Source organism: Ambystoma mexicanum, chromosome 3q (assembly GCF_040938575.1).
Source record: "Ambystoma mexicanum isolate Mex_15411 chromosome 3q, UKY_AmexF1_1, whole genome shotgun sequence".
NCBI classification, from domain to species: domain Eukaryota; kingdom Metazoa; phylum Chordata; class Amphibia; order Caudata; family Ambystomatidae; genus Ambystoma; species Ambystoma mexicanum.
In genome coordinates this window covers 1236789147-1236809653 of record NC_090926.1, presented here as the reverse complement: position 1 = coordinate 1236809653, position 20507 = coordinate 1236789147, and the positions used below count along the sequence as shown (strand labels likewise).

The window sequence follows — 20507 nt, the reverse complement described above, 5'->3', positions numbered from 1 at the left end:
AGGTTCTCAAGAAGCTCCCTACACAAAATCCCCCTGTAGGAAAACAGCGTCAGGTTGTCACAACATTATACCAGCACCACTGGTGCAGTGGTTATGGTAGTGCTCTTCTTGGAAAGCTATCTTGAGGGTGGAAATGGACCATGTATAGAGTACAGTAGAGGATAATTCTACTGCTGTACATTTTTAATGCATACCATGGAAAATTCAGACCCGTGTGTTACATGGGGAAGATGGCTAAAGGGTGGGCAGAGAAGACCAGTCCCTCCTCTTCTAAAATCCCCATTGAAAAAGTGTGCGCCCTTTATTGGAGACAAGTGCTTGCACATACCTCATATATGTGAAATACGTTTTTAAAAGGCTAGGAGGATAGCTCAGGGGCAACACGCTTGTTTTGGAAGCCAGGACCACACAGCAACACAGGTTTGAACCCCTGTCCCAGGCTTCACATTATAAAAGATGGGTTCATTAATTTAAACTTCCGTGTACTTGGAAAATGTGTACCTTCACCTTTGTGGTGGGGTAAAAATTCGCAGATTATCAGGATAAAAGACCACTTAGCAATGGTATTTACACAGGTGGTATTTCCTGAATAGCAGTGAAGTGAAATACCTCCAAGTCTGTATTAAGTTGAGCTAAATAGGGAGGTATTTTGCAAATAGCACATTATGGCTATGTTAACCTCTCCTAATGGGACTGCAGTCTACATCAATACTCGCCATGCACTGGTTCTTGGTGATGCATCTAGTCATTTAAAAAAACTAAAATCCACGCAAATTAGAGATTTTAAAACCCCCCCCTCAAGCCAGAGGATGAACGAGCATTTGCATTTCGAGCATAAATCCACGCTTCCACCCTCTCCTGTTGAGATGCCGCTGTCTAGCCTGGAAGGACTTGCGCCACCCCTACTACAGGTATTTCCCCAAACACTGGCAGGCTGACCATTATTCAACAAGCGGCATCTGCGAGACTTCAGCTTTGGACAGGTTTGTGTGCCTTTTCTGTAAAGTATTCAGGGCGGTCGTGTGTTCTCTTCAATGCCGCTCGCTTTTACAAATACGTCTAACATCTAATGTCTCCACTTACGCCACCAAAGCGCCAAAACCAAAAAAGGGAAAGGATTGTTTTAAACAATGATAATCTGGGTCCAGACCTAGAATCAAGATTATTTGCAGTGAAAGAAGACTGTTGCAAACCCCGACAATGGGTACACCAAGAGTGGCTGAATTACGACCACTTGGATCCAGGTGCCAGGCACAGACATAAAATCACTAGGAATGCGTGCTGGCAGAACCAATTCATTTAGGAACCATGAACAGAAAAAAAAATTAAAGGGCTAAAGGAAACGGCATGAGTGCAGATCCTAAACTTTGACACTTCAGTTTATTTACGGTCACCCAATTGTCACCTGTTTTCTTGTTCAATCCCCAAATCAGACATGAGACAAGACATGTGGACAATTTAATTTAATAGAAATCTTCTCTGGCATTCGTACATTCAAAATTCACTCATACCATCAGGTGGATGGGAGAGGAAGAGGACTCCCCAGTCTCCAGCCCCTCTGCTGACCCCTGCCCCCATTTACTGTGGGTTGAGCCGTTTGGAAAGTGTCAAACACTGGGCAGTGAACATGTTATTTTGGCTTGAAAGGCATGGCTTCTCTGGGTTCAGCAAGATGATACGTTTACTAGCCAAGCATAAGTTCAGCTAAAACATCCAAAGTTCAAAAAGAGCTGTTCTCAACCAAGACCGGTCTCAACACAAAACTATGCAGTCTGCTGCCTCTTTGCCAAAACAGAATACTACAAAGAGGCAGACCCACAACACTGCTCTAACATATACCACTGGGCTGTAACGAACACTTGTCCCGTGGCACAAAAAGATACTGCATGGGTAGCCAGTGCATGGAGAAAATGAGACCAGCTCCTGGGGTGTGTACGCAAGAAACCAAAGCACTCAACCAAATCACATTTCCGTTATAGAGGACAATTCACCTGCCTACAAGGCCCCCCACCTAAGGGAAACAGGAAATGGCACCTGCATCGATGGGGTAGGGATAGCATGACATTTTTACGGGAGGACACTGGGTGGCAGGTTTCCCAATGGGCAGAGACATGGGGCGACACTGCTGTAACCACAGTCAACAGAACAGGTTTCCCAGACAGCAGCTACCTTTTAGCCACTTGCCAGGAGGCAGAGGAACATTTTAACATGGTAAAAAAAAAAAAGTGGGCCATGCAGCTTTTCTCGAAAGGGGTTAAAACATGAAACAAAGGAACAGTAAAAAATATATATATTCTTTAGTCTCATAGAGACATGTACTAGTTCTCCCCCATCGCTTTCTCTGTGGTTAGCCAAGCTGTGCAGCGCAGGGACTGCCGTCCTGGGCCAAAAGCGTGTCCTAGAGCTCATCTTTGCTAGGGATTTCGTTATCCTCCTCATCATCATCATCGTCGTCGTCGTCCTTCTCTGCCTTGTCTGGTTCTTCCTCTTCTTCATCATCCTCTTCCTCCTCCTCAGGCTCCTCATCACCACCCTCCTCCTTCCGCTTCTTGTCTTCCTCCTCCTGTTTTTTCCGGTCTTCCTCCTCCTGCTGTTCTTTCATCTTCTTCTCAGCATCCTTTGGATAAAAAGGAAAACCAATGGTCAAGCAAGATCCCTTAACACCCAAGAAGTGCGAGCCCATTTGCCACTGGCAATCCCGCTGCATTAACAAGAGCAATCTAATGCAACCCAGTATTTCTAGGCATACAAACACTTGCAACCTTGAAGCACAGAACACCAACCCCAAGGTAAGACTAGAGATCAAGATAGGAGAGGATGCACACGCACTCAGAGCACGCTTCGCTGGGTTCCCCAGAAGTCTCACCTGCAAGGTGCGGCTTACAGGATTTCAACAGCGTTCATCTTTGCCACCAAAAAACCTGTCGCTTTCGCGATCTGTCGCCAAGGATGGGAAGCACTACTTAAGACTACAGCCCAACTGATCATGGAAAACTTTAAAGAAATTCTAAAAAACGGTTTGCTACGAGCCATTATCTTTCCTACTCCATGCAGGAGAACATCGCCGTTCAGACTCGAGAGCAACTGGCAGAAAGCCTCATACGAGCCATGTGTGCCCAACCACCTTCCATTCAAGTGCAGATGGTTCTCCTAGCGAACTTCATCCAAACCCATCGACGGTGAGCAGAGACTTGCAGTCACACATTCGTGAGAAAGGTTGCGTGCACCGACTGGAGGGCATTACCTTTGTGGCCCCCCACGTTTCAGTGGCGTACTGCTCAGCATACTTTTCATCATCAGTAATCAGAATGTTGTCGAAGATGGTGCCAGATTTCACCTGAAATTGCAAAACAAGCAGTCAGTCCAAGTGGCAAGACTCCAGATCTAGACTATATGAACTAATTGAATGAAGACCACAATCACTGCAGGGATAGATAGACAGATATCGTTACTTGTATTAGAGGATTACAGCGTGTGTCTCAGCACTATCAACTGTGAAGGATCATAGCAGTCATAGTCCTAAACATAGAATGCAAACATCCCCGTGTAAAAGCAAGCGGTGCTGCAGGTCCAGGTGCCAGTGTACATGCAAAGCAGAGTGGGCAGCGCATGCTGCAATAGGACAGGCATTGGCAGAGCCAGTGTAGCCAAATCACTGCATCAGTAGGAGGCAGTGCAGATGGGGTACAGGTGAGCACTGCAGACGCTGCCGCGGGCCGGGATTGCAACGCAATAGTAGAGCTCTGCGCGGCTTCAGCGGTGATGCAGGTTACTGGAGCTACATAGTACGAGGGAATGTAAATCAGGACCAGTGATGCACTGGCACAGCCATGTGTGGGTCCCAGAGATGCTCCCAGGTCCGGAATCCCATCCATCAAATTGGGGGAAGGGAGAGGGAGACGGCGTGAAAGGTGCAGCATTTTAACACAGATCTTACCTGCCACAGATCGAAGCCGATCACACTGAAGCTCTCGTATTGGTACAGATGTGGGTCTTCCGTGTACTCGGGGTTGTCGATCTCCGGGTGAACCCACACTCCTTTGTAATTTGGATTTTCAATTTGCTTGGGTTTCCATTCACCCTGTGAAACACAGACGTCTACTTTAGACAATATCACCTTAGTTTCTCCACTTAAGACATGGCCCCACAAGAACCCCGATTTCCAATCTTACGGAAAAACACAAACGAGTCAAAAACAATGAGGCAAAGCCCCCAACAATGGACTTCCACAGACAGACCCTGAGCACACAAACTATCTCAACTTCAAAAAGATTCTGTGAGCATAATTATCGAAGTCATGAAACGGAAAGGAGCTAGAAATGTAAACCTACTAGCCAGGCATAAAAAAAAAAATCATTCACCCACCTGCGGTACGAACACCACCATTTTTATTCGCCATGGCGATAGGATATTCGCGCCCGATGGTTCGTCATGTTCCCTGGTGAAGTCTAGAATTGGTTTGGGAATACATTTCTTCCTTGACTCTCAGGCTGTAGGTTTGCTCAATTCCAAGGACTTTACAGCCCTTGCCAGATCAGTGGGGAGGGAGGGACTCGAGTACACACACGCTGCCGGGAACCCAACCAGTGAAGCAGGATCAGATTAGATAGTGGCACAGAATTGGACGAGGAAAGACCTGTGAAGCAGCCCTGGCAGGAACAGCCACGATCGAGCAGATACTCCACAATGCTGGTAGATACATTGCAGTTAAGGAATCGTGGATGGGCTGGGGGTCCTTAAGAGGAATGCTGGAAACAAGACCGATGCGTGGAGAGCGCTACAGGGCAACAATACTTCCCAGCGCACATCCCACTTTGGACACACATTGTCTGAGCAGACCAGGCACCATTGACGTGTTGCATTAGTGGTCGGTGGACTCGGGGGACTTCCCAGCTGAATTTTGAAGGATCCTCTCCTACAGAACGTGGGAGTTGGCCATCCTTACAGCAACTAACACAAGTAAAGCCAAAAATGAGGATGCCTTTAAAAACAGATACACCTGATACAGGAAATTGAGTCGAATTGTGTATCAAATCAAACCGCCCCTCACTCTTCGGAGGCAATTTAGAGCAACAAGAGGGCTAGTAGATTCCTACAAAAGGGCATAGTATATAGGTCACACCAAAAATAACTCCTTCCATTCATTAGCGCAGACATTATCAGGATTCCCAGGGTAAGCATTTCACTAAGAATGAACACATGTGCAGAAAATTGTCAACTTTGCGCCCCTTTACACAGCAGAGTCCCACTCAATTTTGCGTCAAGTGACTCATTCTGTACAAGTGACGTTTTTTAAAAATCGAATCTGGCTGCAGGAGCGATAGTCTTTTAGAAAGCCTCAACAATGGATTCATGTTTCGGATAGAAGCAATTGTTTTGACGAGGTTCCCTAAACCTCCATGACGGATTCAAGGTGGGCAATGATGCGATATCTACATCATACAGTGCAATTACACTAATACAGGGGGATACCAATATAGGACCTCAGATTAGACAAGCATGCAGATTAAACCCGTCTTTATTCAGGCTAGACTAACCTGTGAAAATTTACACAGGGTCCCCCATCTTATTGAAAAGGTGAATGCAAGCCATGCTCCCCTCAATGGATGCGGGCTGGCACTTCCCATTCTGCTTCGGAAGCAGTTTCATTTAGAGCTCTCAGGGCAAACGCGAAAGCCATTTGGCTAATTCCAACCAAGAAATCTAAGGAGACCAATCGGGACAAACATTTTTTCCACAGCTGTCCGTTTTTCTAAGCCCTCACAAGTATCTGTCTTTTTATATTCCTTTACAAAAAAAAACCCACTAAATTCCCACAGAAAGGGTAGAAACATGGCATTTCACCCAAACCACAGAAATCTCCTAAACAGAGGCGCACTGTATCTACCCCTAACTTTTCTGCTTACTTTGATGCAGCTCTGCTGCACATTTGAATGTACCAGGTGAGAGAAGATGGGAAAGGGGAACGAAGTAGTAATGCAGTAGCGGGCTCTCAAAAGCTGGTATATTAATTAAATCAAAGTACAACTGCCAACCACAACTCATTTTGAAATATTGAACTATATCCAGTGGTCCAAAGTACGAGAATTTTACTCCCCATTGTTGGTAAAGATTTGTGGAATTTTCCCTCCAGTTGTGTACCCCCCAACTTTTGCTGTTATCTGACCACCTAGCCTGTAGCCTGAATTACCAGTGGAGCACAGCCTTCTGCTGTACTCCACCGGGCTTTTACTCTTTAACCGATATGCCCTTAAGGCTGCCAGTACTGGGAGACTTTGCACCTTAGTCTTTAACATATCAGTGCACAAAAGTAAATTACAGTACAATGGGCTGGGGTCCTCTTTAGTTTTAAGCCCCTAGATGCCCTTGAAGGATTTTTCAGTGAATGTACAAGTGTGCCTTGGACAGAGCTGGTGGCAGCTGTTGTGTAACTATTTTTATGGGTCCATACCGCGTTCGTCCCAGGACAGTGGCCGGTGTCTAAAATGGCAATGCCAGGAGGTCCTTTGTTCTGTCCTTTGGCCATCTTGTCCCTTTGCCTTCCCCAGATCGTTACCCGGGAAATTCCTTATTTGGTCACGCAGACCCCCCACGCAAACCGAAGCTTTCGCAGACTTCTGCATGCTTTTGTGTGTGTGCCTCCAGGATGTGGACTGGAGCTGTCATTTCCAAAACACATCCTGGGTGCCAGGATGTCTGGGAGACCACCATGGTCCGTGATTGACCCACGCCGGGGATGGTTTGTGTGAGCAGATCTCTCAGTTTCTCTTCGTTTTTGCGCAAAGGAGATTTTGGATGAGAATGCATCTTACACCCAGTCCAGGGCGATCTCAGTTCACACCGAACTTAATAAAGGAGCCAAGTATCCTGAATCAACGAAGTAGATCTGTGGAACCGCTGGAAGGTTTGGCACCCTGAGCCCACTGTTGTCCCGGACGCCATGTTTCTGATCGTACCTAGAAGGCCTGCAAGGGCGCTCGGCCCATTGGAATAGTGGGACCAACTATTCTCGGCACCTCCAACTTAACCTGGAGCCTCATAAGTGTCCCTGGATCGCCTAGTGAACCGACCAGCTCGTACGGGTCCTTTGCCCTGGAATCGCCACTTTTACTTGAGCCTTTGGAGACTAAGCTCTGGGTATTAAGCACTCTACCGCCGAGTCTCATACACCTAGAAATTCCTAGGTCTGGAATTCGGAGAGCACGCCTGAACCAGAGTATACACGATCACTGTGTCACCTAGCTGTGGACAAACTTTGTGGGTGCCTTGCTGCTGTGCCCCCCGTGTCCTCAGACTCCCTGCAGCGGAACTGGCCCGATCCCTTCATCACGAGCAGAGAAATCGCCACTGTCCCACCACAGAATCATCACTGGACTGCAGCCCCTGAAAGCTAATCTAAGCTGGAGATTCTGCCAAAGTGGAGTGCAGAGTCTCAGCTGAGGCACTGGCTTCTCTCTAATACAAATTGGGAGTGCTCATTGCTCCCATGGTCCGTTTGATAAATTCCATCCCGCTGGAGGAAACCTGATGCACTACCACATTCGATCAGGATTTAAAAAAAAAAAAAAAAAAAAAAAAAAAAAAAAAAAGGGACCTTAAGGCAACCAAACAGGTCATACTCGAACGGCTACAGATCGATCTTTCTAAATCACTGCAAACGAACATGTTCAGAGCAAGGCTTTTGAACATACTGTAGACAAGTAAGCCATGGGCTCTCTGGCAAGCCAGAAGGACTCCGACCATAGGACGTTATCAAAGGGTTTTATTTAACTTGAAAAAGCCTATCCAGCCCTAAAAGGGGGTTCCCGTCCTAACAAACTGTACTAAGGTGCTAATCAATAGTCAAAACAACAAAAATGGGCCTCTGTCCAAACTGATCCTCTAAAGTGGTGCTACCAGTTAGAAAAATATAAAAAGACAATTAGACAGTTTCAGAGTTGTCGCGCGCTCTCTCTCTCTCTCTCAGGGCTTTGGGAATGCCTCCTGGTTTAGCATTCTCCCCGCTTTAAAAATAAGTGTCCATCTTTTCACAGAGTTCCAAAATATTCTCAAGTTTAAGTCAAGTTCCTGAAAAGATCAAATGTCCAAGTTGTAGGCGGGGGGGATAAAGCCTTAGTCCCTCTTTCGCCACTTGGGTGGGTTTCTCCCCACCGGGTTCACGTCTTTGTGGTCTGTGTTCCCCTTGAATGTGTTCTTCACTTCATTGGGGCCCCCTTGGGTTTCTCTGTCCCAATGACTCCTCTCCCTTATGCCTTTCTTGGTAGTTTGTGAGCCGCTTGGCGGATTTCAATATTCAGGTTGCTCTGGCTCCCCCAACTCTTGATTTCCTCTGTCCCAATGTTTCACAGATCTCTCTGGGTATGGTTAATCATTTTCTTGTGTGGCTCTCTCTTAACACTTCAAGAGGTTTCTGTAACCCGTCAAAGTTCACATGCATCAGGTTTCTGGAACTCCCTTGGGTTCCCCGGTTTCACTTATTTCTTTGGGATAAAGGTGATCTCTTACTAACACTTTCCCCTTTGTCCATATGCCTCTTGTGGTTATCTGGATTATTTGCGAGCCGTTTGGCAGATAATATTCAGGTTTCTTGGGCACCCGTAAATCCTTAAAAGTTACTTGGTTCTTCGTCTCTTGTCCTTTATGCTTCTGGTAGGAAGTTAGTTTAATCATCCTTCCCCTTTCACTCTCTGGTCTCACTGCTCTCCTCTATGAGCAACCCTGGTACCTTTTATGCCACAGGGTTTTAACCAGTGAGGCAGCTTCTACTCGGTATCGTTCCCTACGACTTTCTGGTGTTCGCCATGCCCATTCCGTATTGCGCTCGTCTCAAGTGTTTCTTTGCTCTGTAACTCCTTCATTGCGAACAGAAGATTTGTTCCTCACTCGCATTCTGGCTTCAGTGTCATTTCATGGGTATCTGGCCCACCTGGTCTTCCACGTGGTCGTGACTCCAGAGAAGGCCAGCTCTATTCAGCCGTGGCCTTGCCAATTGCGCACAGCTTTCTGCCTAGTTGGCAGAGTCTCCTCCTGCCTCTCTCCGATGTGCAGCGCAGCTCTGACCCTCAGTGATGTGCTCACGTCTGAGGCTCGCCTCGCACATTGCTGCTTAACAATTTAAGAGTGATCACAGCTTAATTCCTGCTTTATTCAGGGCAGTGTTTTTATGTTCAGCTATCAAGCCCACGGAGAGACCAGCAATGTCTAGAGCCAAACATCCAAAGGCACTTTTATATTTCGAGTCCCACAGTTAAATGTACATTTTTTGGATTCCTACGTATGCAGATAATGCTTTAGATATAGGGCGTTTCCCATGAGCATGGGAGTCCTTGTCCTCTCGATTGTAGTCACTCCCAGTGAGTTTCTGCTTTCCCAAGCCCCTAGGGAGATTTTGTTTAGCAGGTACAGCTTCCAAGCATTAAAGGGGGGGGGTGGTGGCTCCCCCTTGTGGAGAACGGGCCAATGCACTGGATTCGTCACAGCTCTCACTTTTTGCTGGTGGGGCCTCGAGCTGCACAGTCCAATAGCGTGCATACATCTGAATATCTATATTTTATATTACCTTGACGCTACAATTCAAAAACAAACATGCCAGTTGAATAATCCCAGCTCGATGTCCCATATGGATCAATAACCAGACAGTCTGACTGGTTGCCTCCAAGAGAAGTCTAATGATGCCCTGTTTCTCTCCATCATCCGAGCGGCCAGCAAGGCGCCCTGACAAGCAAGCACGTTTTTCTGGAACTGGATGCCCAGTAATCAAAATCAATCACATGTTGCCTGCATGTTTTCCCCTGAATACATAAGGCCTCGAGTGCTCAGCGTTTGAAGAGTTGATCTGCAGACCACAAACCATATAGCTAGTACACAGTGTTACGCTTAAGCGGAATTGATGCTTTTAGCGGCATACAGGGACATCCCCTCCAAAACACCTGCAAGGGAGTTAGGAAATACAGAGCACAGGAGAGACCAATGCAACCCTAACAGAAACCTCAAGCTTTTGAAAGCCCCGGACTGCTCAGTCTCTTGGCCATCTCTCCCATGAACCCCCATTATTACTATGGAGTTCTAGCAATGAGTTCCCCATTGGCTCTAGTGGGGCCCATGATTTAGTGCGCTGTCCACATCGTAGGCTTTAACCAGAGGGTATCTCTGTTCCCATATTGTAGAATCAGAAACCTACTTGTGAGCAAAAAAGCACTTCAAGGACGCACTGAAATGAACGCCTTTTGAGTGGAATGGGTGGCTACTCACCTTGTACTCTGGGTTCTGGATCACTGGTGGCTCCCACTCGCCATCCATCTCCTCATCCCAGTCTTCCGGTTTCACTGCATCGGGGTCTGGAATGTGCTCAGGCTTCTCCCAATCCTAAAGAGACAGTAGTGAAAACATTAATGTGCGATTCACTGCATGAGCTGCGACAGTACTATAGTAATCTACTTCTTCATAATACTACCCTTTACCTCTGGACTTCTAAACAGACTGCGTGGTGCTCACAGTGGAAAGCAATACTAGCCCCTTAGCTGCACACACACACAGCTATTCGCGGCAGTCCTTCACATAATGGCCCTAAATAAGCGCCACGCCCAGTTTCACTTTCAGTGGGGGAGTAGTTGCCAGCACAGATTGTAACATGAAATTTAATTCCACGACAGAAGGTATAGAGTAACCTATACACCCAAACGGTTCCTTAACGGCTAAGAAAGTGAGAAACAGGGGAAGGGGGGGCATCGCATGCATGGACAGTAAGGGCAGGAAAATGATCAGGCAACAAGCTGGAGAAACACAGCAACAGAAGATTAAAACGCACCCCTGGCTTGGTGTCCTCTGGGTCATCAATCTTGGCGCGATCGTCCCAGTCTTCAGGTTTCGAGGCCTCTGGATCTTTGATTTTCTTTGGGGGCAAGAAGTCCCAGTCCTCCTCCAGGCTGCCAGACTCCACCTTACTGTTGTCAATCTTCACTTCATAGGTGTTGTCAGGGCGCACAATTAAGGTGTAGAGATGCGTGTACTGATCATCCTAAAGGAGCAAGCAGAAAGTAAGGGGGGGGGGATGTAGCAGCCCGCAGACTAGCATGACAAACCCACCTGCAGCTACGCAGCCCTAAAGAAATGCCCATCAGCAAGCCTGCTCCGCACAAGATGCCACTGCCATGCGTTAAACTACTTCTCGCCAAGAGTCAGGCAGTTGGACTAGGGGAGGCGGGTCCATCAAGCGATTTCAGTTTGAGGGTGTTGGGGCTCTGCCTGGCCACTCAATGTTGGTGAAGTTACGCTATTGCTTAAACGGCCTTTGATTAAAACAATTGCATGCACAATGAGAGCTCCACACGTGAAGGAGCGCATAATCTGTTTGGAGATAAGGGGTGGGGGACAGCCCAGGACTTCAGAACCCTGTGGGTACCTGCAGCCGGAGAGACCGAAACAGACAGCCTGCCCACCCACAAGCGATGGGAAGTCTCATTAGGGGTGAGATTTGAGAGAGCGGAGAGGAAGACGGGAGGCAAGCCCTAAGGGGATGCAAAGGCTGATCAGAGGTTGGGCTACTGAGTGCGGGACGTGTGTGAGGCAAGTTAAACATGCTTTGTAAGAAAGAGGGTGAGGTGCAGGCGTCTGCAAGCGTGTGTATGAGGTGTGCGCAAGTGTGCAGTGATATATTTTATTTGCATCGTGCTGGTACACAAGTGTGTCAGAGGAGAAAGGCAAGGGAGGGAGGGGAACAGGGGAGAACAAAACAACGATCTTACTAGGCCCAGTGACCTTGAGATCGTGCAAGTGCATGGGAGAGAGGAAAAGTGCATGGAAGGGGGATAAACAGATAATAAAATAGATAAATTGAGCAGTAAACAGGAGTAGTGCAGCCAGCAAGTGGCGAGTGCGGTGCATAAAAAGAAAATGTGGGGTGGGGGACTGTATGGGTACAGATAATAGTCCCCAGTGCAAGGAGTGGCCGGGAGGCAGTGCAGAAGAGTGGCAGGGTGAGCAGGTACCTGGGCCAAGGGGACAGAGGGTGGCCAAGAGAGCCGGTCAGCAGGGGAGAGGGGGAGCAAAGGCAGATGCAAAGAGGAAGGCCCCGGCTGGTTTCTTTGATAAACGACTGACCCTGAGGGAGTTAGAGAAGCGAAGAGCTCGACGGGGGGGGGGGGGGGGGGGGGGGGATATTTGCGGAGGGAAAGCTGAATGTATTTTGGACCCAGGCACTAGAAAGCCTTGTGGACAATGCAGTGGGTTTGCAGTGACGTGTCTAGATATGAATGTATGCCCTCAAATTTGTTTATGAGCATCAGGGCCCATAAAGTGAAAACAAAAGACATTTTGGGGGACTCCAGGGTCCTAAAAGTCAATGACTACATGTAATGTGGATACCGGCATCGTGGTGGGGGCGGGATCTGGGGGGGGCGCTGTGTGGAGGGACAGGGTTAATGATATACTGTGTCTACCGATGTCATGAAAGTGTTCGTCAACACCAGCATCGTCAGTCAGTACCATTGTGGGCTCAAACATCGCAAATGCGCGCTTTACAGAGACAGGCTAGGAGGAATTAGGACAAAGGTGAAAGTGGTCCTGCTTACTTGCCATCTATGGTATTCTTTCAAGCGTTAGCCACAATAAACGATGTAAATGCTAGGGCATGAAGACTGCACAATAAACCCATTTTAAACATGCTCTCTGGGTGAAGGAGGAGAACCCCTGCACCGGCCTGGTGTGGGCGCCCGAGCTTGGACTCACCTTGCAGCGAATGTCTTTGTTGATCTGCATGTTCTTGCCTTTGTAATTGAAGATCACATGCACTTTCTTGGTGGGTGGGCCACAGATGTCAGGCCCTGAAGATGGAGAAGAGATGGAGAATTTACAAGGGTGCAAGAACAGCCAACCCAGTATTCTATATACGAGTCTCCTTCCTGAGCTTGCAATTCCAAGCACGTGCTGCTTCCACGCACAAATGCGTGCACTGGGGCTGGTCTTGGGATGAAAAATAAAAGGGACAACCACCTCCAGCAGAACAGGCTGTGGTAAGCCATAAGTATTCAGAAGGCTGAACATTCTATGCCAAATCGGAAGGGCATTGTGCCTTCTCAGAAGGGCCCCCAACAACACTAATAATGACCAGATGCAGCCATTGCAGGGTTCATCAACAATACGAGACGAAGCCAACCAACGTGACCAGGCCAAAAAAGGTTAAACGTGCGATAGAGCAGAGGGGCGAACCTACTACTGTGAACCCCGAGTCTGGCCGTGTTCACACTCACCGAACATGATGTTGTATTCTGAGTCGCCGTGCATTTTGGCCTGGTCCAGGCTCTCTGGGAAGAGCTTGACATAGCCGCCACCGCAGTCAATGTTCTGCTCGTGCTTCACGCTGAACTGGATCACCAGCGTCTTATCCTTGTTGCTGAAGGAATCAAACCTGGCCGACTGAGCATAGAATCGGGCATCCTGGCTGGTCTGGAGTCCTGAGAAGGAGAAAGGGCATTTAAAAAACTATCCAAAATCAACCAGCCTAATGCACCAGACTACGGAATTGCTCATGGCAGCCATTGACGGACACTCACGACAGATGGCTATCAAAAAGGTAATCGCTCCACCGAAAGGCTTCTTGACGAATGGATTGAAAGAGCGACCACATTGGCCACTACATCACTCAGTGCAGACTGAGGGTATGTTAGACAGCATCTGGGGGGAGATGCTTAGACGTATGCAGTGTTACTTAATAGCATATTAAGCACAGCATAAATGTTTGCTAGGATCTTTTATAGGCAAGGTGGGGAGTCTAGGCCTTCAAGGGCAGTGGTTGGCAGATCTAGATGGTGTAGTGTTGGACAATATAGGCAGCTACTGAGAACCCTGTCGCCTCTCCTGTGCCATTTGAATGGGAGTCTCAGGAGCAGCGTTCGGATCCTGCTTCGTAGGCAAGCATGGGCAGAACCAGTAAAGCATTTGAATGGTGGGCGCTGAAGTTCACTTAGGAAGGGGTTCATTTGTATGGATGCCAGCAGTTTCTTTTTTCGTTTGACTCCTATGTAAGTTTCCTGTTTTATTCTTCAGCTATGGATGATTAATTATGTTAAGATGTTGGACCCGATTCATGGAATTGTTTGCACGTACAAAGTGACATTTGACTGCTGAAAAGTGACTGTACTGCCAAACACCCCGATTCGTGGAACAGTGCAAAGTGTGTTTTTGCCGTGCAGTCAAAGTCACTTTGCACGGTGCAAAATATTCCATGAATCGGCCTATCGAGTTTAAGGAATCTTCAACCCTTTCAAAGCAAGGTGTGCGATGGATTGGTCGGGGCTCTGGTTCCTTACTTCGGGAATACATTTCAAAAACGCTGAAATAACTGCAGTCTCCTCGAGCAAGAGGACAAAGGAAGCTGAAATCCCCCAGTGAAGGTCACAAGCCAGACTGTGGGGCAAGAGTGGGAAGTCCAAACGAGGCGCATGGATTCTGTACTGGGATAGAAGGGGATGGATGCTGCTGGTAAGGAGTGATGCTCAAGAGAGCAAGACAGTGGTACACTGGCAAAGCTATGTGGGTGGCAGGAGGTGCAGTGCAGACCACAATGCCATGATAAGCTCTACATGACCGAGCACACCGACAGCAGAAGGGCTGGATCGAGGCCTATGATGGCCTGTGCCGGGTCAGGCGTTAGTTCCATTGAAGGAGCCACGTCCTGGCACTGAAGTGCATCCATGAAATATATGCAGTATTGCAGTAGCCTTGGCCAAGACCCATGCGCCCATTGAAGGTGCAGGCTCCTCTGCTCACCTTTATCGTGTTTGTTTTGTAAAGGTTAATTGTAACTAATCAGATTAACAGTAACATTTGTAAGCTTCTTAACAAAAACAGCCATAATACTAAAAAGAAATTCTCCACTCATAACTCGCAAAAATGACAAAAAAAGAATTTGACGATCAAAAGAAAATAGAAGTCGCTAGCTACGAGGACATAATATAGCAATTCTTAGACCCCCGTTGATCAACTGGTTCACAAGCCAGACTTTTAGTTGTCATTTCTGCCTGTTAGAAGACTCTTTGCACCTTTCTAGAGAGCATTAATTTCCCTAAAGCAGCAACAATCAAGATACAATATTGCAACTTTCTATCCATGCCTAACCCAAATCTGGCGAACAATGATCTAACAGGAAGGGTTCCCCGGCATTTCAATAGCAAATGCTTAAAGGTTTCTTACTTAGGGTTTTTTACTTGCATTGCAGAGGCCCAACACCAAGGCCTCCATTCCTCTTTGAAAAAGGACCTCCAGCGTTCTTGCTTTATTTAACCGTACTCTTGGGAAATTATTCCTGATTCTCCAATCGGGATTTTAACCAAGTACCTCGGGATATAGTCTTGCTCGTTATCCAGCACCAGGAAATCATGTAGAGCACATTGCATAAATGGTTCTGATCCAATGATTTTTTTGCCTTTCATGGATTTTGACATAGCATTGCAAGATCAACATTGGCTTTCCCCAGCTCCTCCGTGACATAACCCTCAAGATCACTTAGCATATTAGATTTTCTATTCTCTAGATGGACTTTAATTTCTACATACAGCGACACCTCCTGGGGGCAAGATATGTCTATACAAGGAGCTCAATTTCCAGCCTGCTTGTGACCTTAAAGAATGTACACCTGAGAGACCCCATAAGACTCATGGGGAGGTTAAGCGCTCTCTTCCACACCAACCCCTCCCACCTCTGCCAGTCTGTATGCCACAGATGAGGCCTCGCTTCCAGTCCAAACAATATTATAGGTATGACATTTGTAGCATTTTGTAGTATTTGGTCAGTGGTAGCATTTTGTAGTATTTGGTCAGTGGTAGAATAGAAAATCTGCAATACTTGGTTAGTATTTTTTTCATCTGCGGTATAATGTGTGAGATCTAAATGTGCACATCCGTCTGTATGTTGCAGATGGCCGGTGAGGCATACATTTTATACCCCAGATATGTTAGAATCTTGAACCTTCCAATTTCCTGCCCTCCCAACCCCCAATGATGGTAATTCACCTTTTTACGATTGTCTGTACACCAAGATTTTCGATTTTTTTACGGTTGAGAGTGAGGCCATTTTCCTTAGCATATCGGGCAAGTCCATTCAAAAGTCTCTACAATTCCACAGCTGTGTGATCCACCAAAACCACATCAGCGTAGGCCAGCCAGTGGATTTTTGATCTATTTATCCTCGGACGGCCAACGCTGATGACGACAAAGTCCCCTATATCCGCCAGACACAGATTAAAGAGAGAAGCCCCCAGACAACACTGTCAACCCCCCTTTCCACTCCAATTGCCTCCGAGAAATGTCCTTCCTCATCAAGACTAACTTAATTGTAGTGTCCCTATGGAATTCCACCACCATTGCCAAGAGACCTTCAGGGATACCCCACACACTTAACTTTGACCACAGTCGATGTCTATCGACCTGGTCAAAAGCTCTCGGAAAATCGATCCATTCTCCAAAGAGTGGTTGCTCACCCTTTCCCCATCCTCTTTTTACTCATGAGGTTTAGGGCTACTCCATTTAGGGCGGCCGAAAGGCCCCTTCCAAATCCAGTTTGGAACTTAGATACGATTTTTGCCTGTTTCACCCATTTTTCTAATTCTACCAAGAGATTTCTCAAAGAGTTTTGCTGGCAATATCTAAAAGGGCAATCGGGCAATAATTTATTGGAAGCAGACTATCCCCCTCGCCCATTGAACAACGGGATGACAAGTGCTGATTTCCAAGATTAGGAAATCTCTGGCTCATCAAGGTGTCATAAATAGCCAGTAAATAATTTGGCCCATAAGGGTGCATTATTTTTCAATACCCGAGCCCATTCGAGCCGGCTGCTTTGGAGGTTGAGCTACTCCCGATTAGATCCATTAATGTCTTTTCTTCCAATGGAAGATACCCCCCTACCTCTTTATTTCAAACGGCAATGGGGCTGATGGTGTCCTAAAGGTGATCGAAAAATAATCAATCCAAGCCATTTCTGGCACCAAATTACAAAACGTAGTCCTGGAGTTTCCCTCCGATTGATGCATCACTGACCAGAAATGGTCGGATGACCCATTTCCCCACCAACTTCAACATGTATTCACCGTCCTGCTAAAGACGGAGAGACCTCCTTCCCACTGACAATACTTGTAATTCTGTCGCAGGACCTTTATTTCAAGGCCCTCCCTGTTAGGATTCAGTTTTTCCAATAGCCTCATTTTATGATTTTACTGTTTTTTCCTCTCCCTCGTTTCCTCATCATGAGAGTGACGGACCTGTCTTTTCCAGCCCCCTCCTGCACTTGGAGGATAGGATAACCAAATTAATTTAATACATTTATCCGGTTTGCAATTATCCCAGAAAATGTGATCTGGGGTTTCCAGAATAAGATTGTTCAGGTCCTCTCCCTCCCATCTATATTTGATTAGGCGTACTCTGCCCTTCCTACACTCCAGAGACTGACTCAGAGCAGGAGACAATGTCGGGGAATGTCAACTCCAATGGGGAATGATCACTTCTTCCTCTCTCCACCATCAATGAAACCTTATAGGTGAAGAGGTCTTCTGACATGAAGGTACAGTCAATAATAGACGAGGATGAACCCTGATGTCTAGTTGGGTTGGCTGGAATATCTCTGTTTGTCATTTCCAACACCCACCCTGTAAAACTCCACCCAGGCTCTTCCTTTCTCAATCGAGCTGCTAGGCCTCAGACTGGATTTCTTTTTTGTAGATAGTAAACAATGGGAATTTAAATCTCCTAGTATAAAATGGACACCCCCATAGCCAAGCTTAATATCTTCCTGCGAGGAAGGTAAATCCTTCTGGAAGTCTTGCATGCTCGTCCGCACGGGGTTCCAACAAAACTGCTCACCTTTATCTTTCTCTGCGTCTCCGTAGAATTTGCCGGCACTCAGCTTGAATTTTCCATAGTCGGACTTGTGCTGCGACTCTACCCATCTCTTCGTCCAAGCATCTGCAAATAAGACAAAAGGAGGTTACAGATCAGGCAAATCGTCAGCGCAGGTACAGTCAAAACCTTCGATACATTTTGAGTTGGCCTTAAGAATTCCAGTTACCCAAACATTGAAAGATATAATTCTTTCACTGTCCCTACACTTGGGCGGGATTGGTAACCTGCATTCACATAAGGTATGGTTTAAAACAGCTTTCGTGGGCGTTTCTTTGGTAGTGCAGACCTTTAGTGGGCGTTTCCTTGGTAGTGCAGACCTTTAGTGGGAGTTTCTATGGTAGTGCAGAGCGTTAATGGGCGTGCAGTTATCGGGGAGGCCAAGAGACGTTTGCACATAACCTAGGGGTTGGGGATAGCTTTACTGGTATCAGAAGTAAAATATGCCCAAAGTTAACGGGGCTGTATCATTTTAAAATGGGAGGGGGATGTGTTCTTGACCACAACCACGCGACATCGCTGGAATCTAAGAAAGGTTCAAACTGCCCCACATCCATGGCAAAAAGCGGCTACCAATCTCTGCAATACGCATAAACAGGGCAAAATTGCAAAAGGCCAACGGGCCCCGACATTGAACAAACTGATAGTCATGTGTGTATGTTCTGACACAGGCAAAGCATCTCCCCATTACCAACCAAGGAGGGGTCTCTTAACGGTGGTACCTCCAGCCAGTCACAATCTAGCCTTAGATGAGCCCCTGGTTTGCACCAACTAGCATTGCAGGTATTAGGGAAAGGTGCCCAGAAGCAACGTAGGCCACAAGTCAAGGAATAATGAGAAAGTGGCCTGGTGCCAACCAAGGATAGATAACATGAATGGGACTCCAAGGACATTCATGAGTCTCATGGGAGTGATGCTGCCCAAAGCGCCCAGCACTGGGCAAGGTGCCGCAAAACGCGCTTGTGGGGGGCGAGCGCAGGGAGACAGCGGGGCAGGATGATCAGCCACTGTCTAAAGAGGCAGGGGCTTCCCCCCTACAACATGCAGGGAGGACACCCACCTAGAAGACTGCAGAAGCAGCTGAAAGGAAATGATCATGATTAACCCTAGTCACAGCTTAAGACTCCCCCATTATGCAGAGGAATCACCTCCTACATGCAGTGCCCCTAGGTACCCCCCTGGCACACCATACGTGCCCAGCTTCAGTGGCTGTCCCACTAACACCCTTACACACCCCGCCCTGCTCCCCACTCTCAGGCCCCCTCCATTAACTGCTCCCACACGCCCCCACATTGGGGACACGTTTCTCCTCGCCAATAGAGAGACATCCCCAATTTCCTTCTCAACACCCCCCTTCTCGCTTCTTATATAAATAACTCAACATTGTCATTCCTGCTCAGACCTGCCATGCCCCCCCCAACCCCAACACCCTCTGTCGTGGCTCTCCCCTACCTCCAACTTGACAGGTGGCAACACCCCCCCTCGAATATAGACCCGGCTAAATTAGCCCCCTCCTCCCCCACCCCGAGGATAACCCAACCACCATTTGTTTTTTCAGAGCACACATTGACTTTAGCAACAGCTGCTTTACTCCTTCACTGTCCCCAATACCCCACTCTCCCGGAAGGGCCCATCCTTTTCCCAAAACCGCGGCCCCATCCTCCATTAAAATAACCACTCCCTTCACCAGGAGCCCGTCACCACCTCCCTGAACCCAAGCGGCAGTCGGCCCGGCCCAAATAAGGCATCGCCTCTCGCCCTCTGCGGCTGCCCGGATACCCCGTTTCTCCTTTACGGACCCCACCCCTCTTTCTGCCCCCTCCCCCATCCCTTCCCTGACCCCTTCACCCCACGTCACCCAGCGCCCCAACTCACACCATGTGCGCCCGCCGGCCCAGGCAACCCATGTGTACGGCCAGAGGGGTGGACGGTCACACCTACACAGCGCCCCCCCTTACCAGTTAATCCCAAACATGACGTTGCCCACCCTCAAGCCCCCTCGCACCTCCGTCGTTGAACTCCTCGTTGAAGTAGACGGCCGGCCCAGCGGCGGCCAGGGCTAGGAGGGCGCAGAGCCACACGGCGGTCTTCATCTCGGGGGGAGCGCTGTGGATCCCGCGGCTTCACTCGGACCAAAGAGGTTGCACCTGCCCCTTTAAGAGAATGAGCGTCGACTGTACGCGACCCGGGCCTTATATAACCTCCTACGGTGCAGTGCAGCTTCTTGACACTGCAATCCACCCACCACAGGAAGCCTGAGTGGTCAAACGACACACGCTCTGCAGCGATTCGTTGACTTTAGCGTCCGTCAAAAGTAACAGGGTAGGGTGCGCTCAGATGCAGCGCAGGCGCTTTCAGAGACCAGATGGCTGCCAGCCATTGGTTAATAGATGGAAGATCGAGGAGCCAATGAAGACTGACCACGCAGGGGCCTCCTACTAGGCGCCTGCTGGTTGGCCGACTCCAACAGACTCCTTTACCCCCTCTGACAGGAGGCGGTTGAAGGTCACGTGATGCAGGGATCTGTGGAGGCTCGCTACGCATTGATCCCACCTCAGGGAGGGGGCGCGGGCGGCGCGGGAGTGTCGCAACCCGCTAATGTGTGACGAGCCCGTCCAA

General features: G+C 48.0%; 1 protein-coding gene across 1 annotated transcript; it reads right to left on the bottom strand.

The window, feature by feature from the left end:
- Positions 1-1448: 1448 nt before the first annotated feature.
- Positions 1449-20273, bottom strand: CALR (calreticulin). The gene is made up of 9 exons (XM_069604180.1): positions 19894-20273; positions 17853-17954; positions 13248-13451; positions 12727-12821; positions 10808-11017; positions 10252-10365; positions 3938-4081; positions 3245-3337; positions 1449-2617 (listed from the first exon to the last, which is right to left on the bottom strand). Exons 1-9 carry the CDS (start codon positions 19979-19981, stop codon positions 2399-2401), a joined length of 1269 nt encoding a protein of 422 aa, XP_069460281.1. The 5' UTR covers positions 19982-20273; the 3' UTR covers positions 1449-2398.
- Positions 20274-20507: the final 234 nt, after the last annotated feature.

Bases quoted from the DNA above. Each gene is read 5' to 3' on its own strand.
- CALR (XM_069604180.1), bottom strand. From the start codon at position 19,981: ATGAAGACCGCCGTGTGGCTCTGCGCCCTCCTAGCCCTGGCCGCCGCT. The intron at 12,822-13,247 runs GTGAGTGTGAAC...CTCCATCTTCAG, and splicing joins AGAATACAACATCATGTTCG to GGCCTGACATCTGTGGCCCA. The intron at 11,018-12,726 runs GTGAGTCCAAGC...TTGCTCCTTTAG, and splicing joins ACAAAGACATTCGCTGCAAG to GATGATCAGTACACGCATCT.